Source organism: Eumetopias jubatus, unplaced genomic scaffold (assembly GCF_037043125.1).
Source record: "Eumetopias jubatus isolate StellerSeaLion01/CBP00866 unplaced genomic scaffold, mEumJub1_p1.0 scaffold_11, whole genome shotgun sequence".
NCBI classification, from domain to species: domain Eukaryota; kingdom Metazoa; phylum Chordata; class Mammalia; order Carnivora; family Otariidae; genus Eumetopias; species Eumetopias jubatus.
Genome location: NW_028274817.1, coordinates 14,198,831 through 14,207,500, shown reverse-complemented (window position 1 = coordinate 14,207,500; position 8,670 = coordinate 14,198,831). Strand labels below are relative to the sequence as shown.

Sequence of the window (8,670 nt, the reverse complement as noted above, 5' to 3'; positions counted from 1 at the left end):
GCCGGTTATTGATGCTGAGACTACACACACAGCCTTGACTCTTGGGGTCACACTTGCACCCATGGCAACTGACACTCTGCTTCCCCCCATAACACCCGGGCCAGTATATACCCAGAATACACCCACAGGTGGCGGAAACATGCTTCCTTTGAATGCCAGTAGATCAGCTTCCACATTCAAGGCATCTGAGTCTGGTCACACATCGATAACTGATGATGGTGCCCATCTGTTTGCTACCAATGAAACCACGTGGACTCCCAGGCCAGACCAGACCTTGTGGACATCAGCGTTCCACGGGAGCGCTTCTAATGCAGGACATTCATCCACTACTAGCACTGCTACTATCCCACCAGAGGCCCCCTCCGGAAGCCGGGCTACCACTATCACTGATGCTAGCGTGACTGCTGGTGCCTCTACAGACGGATATGCAACAGCTCTATCCACACTCACGACTTCGTGGCTTGCTAATTTCGCCACAGTTTCCGGAACCACATCTGTAACCAAATTGCCTGAGTTTAAACTTACCACCTTGGGACTAAAAACTACTCCTCTGCCCACAGCAGCTGGAGGTGAGCTTCTTTCAACACCAAGGGAGACATTGGTTCCACCGGTAGATATCATATCTACCCTTGCTGACATTGGACGAAATGTCTCTACCGAGGAGAGCGCTAACGGTCCTGTGACAAGGACAGAAACAGCTTCCCGTTACCTTGAGGGAAAATCAACTCTAGCAGTGACAACTGAGCTTTCCCCATTTGCAACAATGCTGGAAGCAACAGAAGAATCTGCACAAATGGTAACAGCCTCTGTCACCATTTCCCCTTTTCCTGACGTAGAAAAGTTGACCACCCCATTGGAGAATAAGACTGCAACCACTGAGGTGAGAGGAAGTTGGCTTTCTACAAAATCGATGAAAACCACACCTAAGAGCTCATACGACGGAACCACAGAAATCTTTAATTCCGCCCACACCCACACAGCACATTGGACTTCAGAGGCTCCACCTGAGGGAAATCCAACTCCATCTCCCACTTCTGGGAGCACACAGATATTCCCTGAACCCCGGGGTGCTTCCGCCACAAGGGTATTGGGGACCAGTTTTGCCCCTCTCCCTACAGACATGACAGCTATGTCCTTGTCTGCTGGCATCTTGTCTCCACAGCCTACTGCTACCCATTCCTCAGCAGCCCCTGTGCCATCAGCTATGGTGACCACAGCATCGACGTCACCATTGGGTCAGACTGCTTCCACAACCAGCGATACCGTGCCTACCCACAGACACTCGATTCCCACCACTTCAGAATCCACAGTGTTCTCTGTCAGGATGACACCCACGGCAGTTCCCTCTCTGACAGAGACTCCAGTCCCCTCATGGAGGCCTCCCACTCCCGTGGCAACTAAGGCTGAGACCACCTTTCTCTTCACCTCAGCTGACACAGTAACCCCATTTACACCCACTCTTGTCTGCTCTAAATCTCTCCCCGGCAACATTCCTGTTGCGTCCTCCACCCATGTGATTTCAACTATGTTGACACCAGTAGCAACCCAGCCCATATCTCAAGGGGAGGAGACTTCTACCCATGCTCTCAGCCTTCCGTACACTCTCAGCAGCAGTGAGGATGTTGTTAGCTTGGCTCCTAGCTCCACAGAAACTTCTGTTGTTGATGAGACCATGCTCTCACACACCTCTGCCAATAAGCTTACAGTAGATGGTCACATTTCTCAGTCTTCAGCAGGTCTTGGAAACACATTGGTCCCCACCCTATTAGTGACTGACATTTCTACCGTATCTTCTGACAAAGAGTGGATGACCATATCCCTGGGAAACGCCCCTAGAACTGTGGAGGTGACAGAAAAGTCTCCATCAAAGAATCCTTTTATCTCAGACTCCCAGAGTACTTCATCCTTGGAAATGACAGATACAGGATTTGCTGAGACCACAATTTCCAGTCACCAAACACATTCACCTTCAGAGTTTCCACTTGCAACTCCACCTGACAGGATTTCAGCTTCATCTCCCACTTCTGGGACTATACAGACTACACCTACCTCTATCTCAAGTCACACAGTAGATGCTCACATTCCAGAAATGTCTACCAGTCTTGGGAAAACAGCCCTCCCTTCACAAGCCCTGACAATTACCACATTTTTGTCTCCTGAAAAAGAAAGCGTCAGTGCCCTTTCAGTATATACTCCCAGGACTGAGAATATGATAGTAAGTACCACCTCTGTGACTCACCCTTTCTCATACCGCCAGGATACTTCATCTGTAGACACCATAACTTCCGGGACAACAAGAATATCCAATCCTGTAAATGTCAACACAACTCTTTCATACTTGCTTTCCCCTAAGACTCAAACTAAGGTGACTTCAGTTGCCTCTCCCATTTCTGAAAGTACACAGACCTCCCCTGAGTCCCTGTCTCTTTCCACAACTGGGCTACCTAGTGCCAATTTTACAGTCGTCTCTGCTGATGGGATCACTACAGCCCTGTCTGCTCCAAATGCACCTACGGCACTTCTTGGGAAAACCTCTGTGGCGACATCGACTCCTATCTACCAGATGTCCTCACTGCCGGTCAGTGTCACTGCCTTCAGCTCCAAAAGAGTTTCTGACACTCCCACAATACCAATAACAAAATCTTCTAAAACAGCACACCCAGACTGTTTGAAAAGTCTTTCCATAGTTACTTCTGGGCCTATGTCTGAGATGCCCTCAACGTCAGTTAATGGCTCTGCTCTCTCACCTCCAGCTGTTTCTTTTGACACTTCCACAAGAGTTGGATCATTCTCTTCATTATTGTCTACCCCTAGGACTACTATGACCCTACAGACATCTACACTGGATGTCGCACTTGGGCCTACTTCAAAGAGCGCACTGTTTTCCTCTGCTTCCTTTCCTTCAGGAATGACAGAGGTGTCCTCCAGGATCACACCTACATCCTTTTCCTCTCTGACACAGCCAACTTTCCCCTCTGTGAAAACCATTCCAACCACTGTTATGGCGGGGATAGCGACTCCATCCGTAGGCACCGCTGCCTCCGCTCCACTCGGTTCTAGGAACACCGAGGCTATTTCTTCCATTCCAAAGACCACATTTTCACCATTTCGGTCAACAACTCGGCAGTCGTCACAAAGAGATGAGACTACAACTCTGGGCATATTATCTGGGACTACTAATGGATCCTTTTCTCCTGGAAGCAGCAGTACAGTAACCACTCTCACAAACACTTATTCCAGAACTGCTGCCCTTGAAAGTGTGCTTTCATCTACTCCGTCAGATAATCTCCATACTTCATTGAATATTCAGGTTTCCCCATCTTTGACGAGCTTTAAGAGCACTCCTGGACCCACAGAAAGGGTAAAAGCCACCACTTACCTTTCTTCAAATATAGAAAAGATGACTTCCTTGTCAGAAAATACTTCAGCAGCTGAACTAACAAAAGGTGCCACATCTGTGGTTACCCCTGTTTCGTACCCCCCACGGACTCCATCCATCGCAATGCCACACTCTTTGACATCATTTCTTTTTTCACCTCATAGTACTGAAGCCAAGTTCTCCACTCCAGAGACTTTTTTCCCTCTTACATCCCAAATGGTTGAATTTCCAGTTCTGGGAAGAAGAATCACATCTGGTAACACCCAGTCTCTGCTTATGACTTGCTGGAACACACCCACAGCTAAAGGTTCTCAATTTCCAATTTCCACCACTACTCATACACCTACACCCTGCAAGGTGGAAACAGAGACTCCATACCTTGTGCCTGGGTCTTTGTCGACATTCACAGCTTCTCTGACTGGTCTGGTATCTGGAGATGTTATGGCAAAGTCATCAATTTCCACGTCAGGAATTCTTCCTACGTTGGGGATATCTGACAGCCCTTCATCACCAATATCTTCAAGACCTACCACTATCACTTTGGCTGACATTAAGCACACATTTGAGAAGAGAGCTACATCTGTAACTGCTGGGACTACACTCGCATGGAATCCTTCTGGTGCCACTTCAGGATCTATACTTTCAGAGGCTACTAGTTCATTCATGCTGGCTTGGATTTTATCTACTCTCCCTTCGGGTTCTCACACTGTAACTTCTTCTCCAGGAGAGGTGTCAAAGTCCACATTTCTGATTTCTGACACCACACCAGCGCACTCATTCACTAACTTTGCAACACTACCCTTTGCTGCTGTAAGCACCGCACTCACCCAAACCACTCCTACACCTACAGTGGGCAGTATCACTACTGGCTTCCCAATTTCTCTCCCCGTATCTATAAAAATCACAGCTGACAGTGCATACATTTCTAAATCCCCCGAGGCATCTTCCGGAACCACTGTGACTGCCAACTCCAGGACCGTGTCTCAACCTCTACCCTTTGGCAGAATGAGTAGGTCACCTCCTGCAACTGACCACATCCTATCTATTAGTTCTGAGCTTCCGCCTAGCCCCGCAGGAACAGCTGCATGGAACAGAATCCCAGCTGCATCAGCATCCCCTACTTTAGTTCTTCCTAAGCCCATGCTGGACTCCTTTCCAAATATAACCACCACTACACTTACTGCTACCACAGCCTCATTTCCACTCACATCCACTGGAGTAACACATCCTTCTACAGCAGCTTTGTCTTCACTACTCTCTTCCTCTTCTGAGACAACCCGGCTGGACTCCACACCTTCTTTTCTGTCTATGGAAACAGCAACTTCCCTTACTGCCACTAAGTCCATAGGTATGTTCCACAATAGGTGCAGTGTATCACTAATGAAATGCATGCACAATGGGTCACGTGTTCTCTATGGCGGCCATTTCTCTGAGGGCAGAAAAGGATAAAGAAGGGTATAGAAGTTTCCTCTCTCAGACAACGGGTCCAGGGGATACCTTGTCCAAACACAGAATTCTGCTTAGTTTTACTTTATTGAAATATAATGCAAATGTATCTTTTCATTCAGCGTGACATTTCTAAATACCTTTCCCTCCCTTTTGTTCCTGATGCTCTGTCTCTGCCAGTGTGAACATGGATCAGGAGCTTCACCCTCTCCCAGTAGAGAATTATATGGCCTTAGGTCTGACATGATGACTGCATACCAGCGAACACCAGGAGATACTCTAGTCTGCCTTTTTGAATGCCTCTTAGACAGGCCTCAGCTTCTCCAGTCTCCACCTCCAGCCAGCTTGGAAAGCTTATCCATGGCTGGGAAGTATTCGCCTTCCATGTCATTCGAATATTGGAGGTCCCTTCCACTTTTAACATTCCAAAATTGAAATCTGATAGGACACACAAGAGAAAGAGGAAAAGAGAGAAAAACCTGAAGCAGAAAGAAAGGCACAGGAAGAAATAAATAGTTTCTCAGGGCAAATGATCTTGTGAGATAATGTTCAGCTTGACCATGAAATGGACTGGAAATGTGTTGGCTAATGAAAATTGAGGATTTGGGGGATTTGCAGAATGTCCATCAACTGTGTAGCCATCAGGAAACTGCCCAAATAATTAAAGCAAAAATGTGATGGTAATCTGTTTTGCTTTTGGATATGGAGCCCAAAGTGCTGGTTCTTGACCTTGGAGTTAAATTAAGCAAAATTTAAGAATGAGACTTCATTGGTCTCTTTAAAATGACAAGCAATTTTCACCAAATTTATGGAAGTTAAATTTCTTGAACTAAGTGAATGAAATTAATCTCATTTTTAATTACAGTTTCCTTCTACAATATTGAAATGAGCTTCTCTGTGTTTGATGAAGAGCCAAGGATCCTTAATACCAAAATAAATGAATTTGCAGAAAATTGGGTAAAATAATCTTTTAAATATTTATAGTACATATAAAATATGTGAAGATACATATATGATGGACTGAGTAGATTAAAACCAGGCTTTACTTTTTTTCTACCCATAACATATTTCACAGCTAATTGGTTTTGACTTTTTGCTGCAAATTTATCCACTCTGTAAGTAACACCGTAAGGATGTATGTGGTTTCTCATAGTGCCAATGCTGAAAGCTTTTATGGGATGTTATTATTTTAATTTGCTTAGAACTGTACATTTCCCTCCACTGACACAAATTCTGGGCCTTTGCCAAATTTTTTTTTTATTTGGAGAAAAGTAGGAGAGCAGTGATAACAAAGTCTATGCTATTGTATTTACATATGTTTGTTTTCTGCATTTTAATTTTTTTCTCTCCTACACAAGGAATGTTGTATTTATCCTTACATTTTTCTGATAATAAGAGTAATACTCTCTGTAAAAAATTCAGACACTGAAATCTGAGACCCAGAAAGTAAATGTCTTCTCTAATACTGCTCCTTGTATTGATTCCTCTTAACAGTCTGAGGTATATTCGTTCAGATTTTTTTCCTATACCTGTGATAACACTGATGCAAGTATGTTCTCTGACAAAAATAACTGGCATCATACAATTATGCTGTTCTGCAACTTGCTTTTTCTCACTTAACTGTATATCTTTGAGCATATTCGTGCTGCAAATATTGACCTACCTTATATACTTGAACAGATACCAAGGATTTCACTCAATGGTTGTAATGTACCTTTTTTTTTTTTAATCCAGACATCCATTGGTGGACATTTAAGGTTGCTTTTACTTATTTTTTCTCTATTTGGAAACAATGCAGACAATAACGTCCTTGCAATAAATTTTGGGGACACTTGAGTTTTTCTATAGGATAAATACCCAGAACTGGAATTGTTGGATCAAAGGACATGAACATTTCACATTTTAGTAACTAGAGTTTAGTGGCCTCCCAGACAGGTGAGACCAATTTGCACCCCACCAACAGTAAACGATCATGTCTGTTTCCTCTCTTTTTCCATCAGCATTTCTTTGCAAATATGTATAACATGATTGTAAGTGCTTGAAAGTGGGTGGGTGTATTTGTCCACTAGGTCTGCCATAACAAAATAGGATGCACTGGGGGTCTTAAACAACAGACATTTCTTTTCTCACCGTTCTGGAGGCTGGAAGTCCAAGATCAAGGTGTTGGCAGGATTGGTTTCTCCTGAGGCCTCTCTCCTTGGCTTGCAGATGGACTGTCTTCTCTCTTTGTCCTCACATAGTGCGCATGCACATACACACACCCCAGAGAGAGAGAGAGAGAGAGAGAGAGAGAGAGAGAGATCTGGGGTCTCTTTCTCTTCTTATAGGAACACCAGTCCTATCAGATTAGGGCTCCACCCTTATGACCATATTTAGCCTCAACTGCCTCCTTTAAAGGCCGTACTTCCAAATATAGTCACATTAAAGGGTTTGGGCTTCAGTGTATGGATTTCGGAGGGGACACAGTTCAGCCCCAAAATAGAAAAACTGAATGGAGCAGATGGAAATGTTGAACCAACCAAAATAATAAATACAGCATTGTCTCAGGTACCTTTCCTGGGTTAAGATAGAGGAGTGAGAATACTAAACCTGATAAGTTTTATTTTTACAGTTGAATTCTATATTTTAGATCAGTGAATTTGTTCTTGCTAATCTGGCTATTCAAATCAAAACCAGGTATGTGAGTGTCATCTATTGTGGGTCAAAGGCAGTTTGAGGGATTCTGAGTATGTTCCTATCCAGAGGGGATTTCTTTCTTTCTTTCTTTCTTTCTCTCTTTCTTTCTTTCTTTCTTTCTTTCTTTCTTTCTTTCTTTCTTTCTTCTGTCTGAGATTTAGGGACTGCATTTTGAGTTGCATCTTCCCTTCTGAGCGTAGGTTCTCTTTGGAATAACAAAAGTTCTATCATCACTGTAGGGTGTAAAGCCAATGGGAGAACAAAACAGAAGGAAATAAATCGGGGAAATGGTGGAATTGGATCCAGTTACCCTTAATGCCCCTCTTAGTTTTAAATGATTCTGTGACTTTGGGGGGAAAAAAAAATCACGCCTTAAAAGAGATGAAAGGCTAGGGATGGCCAATGGTGAAGATTTAGAAGACCCTTTATTTTCCGATAATGCACTTTCAGGAGTTAGAAATTCCAAAGGGAACTTGAAATGTTTAAAGTGAGGAATGTTAACCAGTCTAAGACTTGCCTGGGGCACAAATTTGGAGAGGTGATTTGCATTGCTGCCGGCAGGCATTGAGTAGTCTCAAGGAGCCAAAGACAGAGAGAAGACCCGCCTTTCCCCACCCTCTCCAAGAACTCTGGTTCATTCCTCTAAAATACACCATGTACATCTTTTCAGGCCAATATGTACGATTCAGCTTGTTCATTTTCATGACTGCATAGGATTCTTTTGCATGGGTGTGCCAAGGTGTATTTATCCAATTACCTAGTGATGGACATTTCAGTTATTTTCACTCTTGTACATATGTTTCTATGCACCCTTGCTGTAGTATTATGGGATAGATGCCTGGAAGTGGGGTTGCTCAGTCAAAGACTTACCACCATTTTGGTACATAGATAATGATCAGGCTTTTGAAGTGTCTCCTTAGAGCCCTAGTATTTGAATTCCAAGCTGGGGGGTTCTACTGTTCTGCCTCACAGTTGTCTTTCTCCTGAGCTTTTGGCCTTATTTATTTGAGAGAGAGAATGAGAGGTAGAGAGCATGAGAGGGGAGAGGGTCAGAGGGAGAAGCAGACTCCCCGCCGAGCAGGGAGCCCGATGCGGGACTCGATCCCGGGACTCCAGGATCATGACCTGAGCCGAAGGCAGTCGCTTAACCAACTGAGCCACCCAGGCGC

At 44.3% G+C, this 8,670-nt stretch overlaps 1 protein-coding gene across 1 annotated transcript in view; it reads left to right on the top strand.

Moving 5' to 3' along the window:
* The window catches only part of ADGRG4 (adhesion G protein-coupled receptor G4), a 118,527-nt gene that overhangs the window by 55,820 nt on the left and 54,037 nt on the right, over window positions 1-8,670 (top strand). Inside the window, 3 exon segments of the mRNA XM_028094135.2 lie at window positions 1-4,727; window positions 5,691-5,782; window positions 7,437-7,521. The exon segment at window positions 1-4,727 is cut by the window's left edge and continues 566 nt beyond it. Coding sequence (XP_027949936.1) covers window positions 1-4,727; window positions 5,691-5,782; window positions 7,437-7,521 — 4,904 coding nt within the window.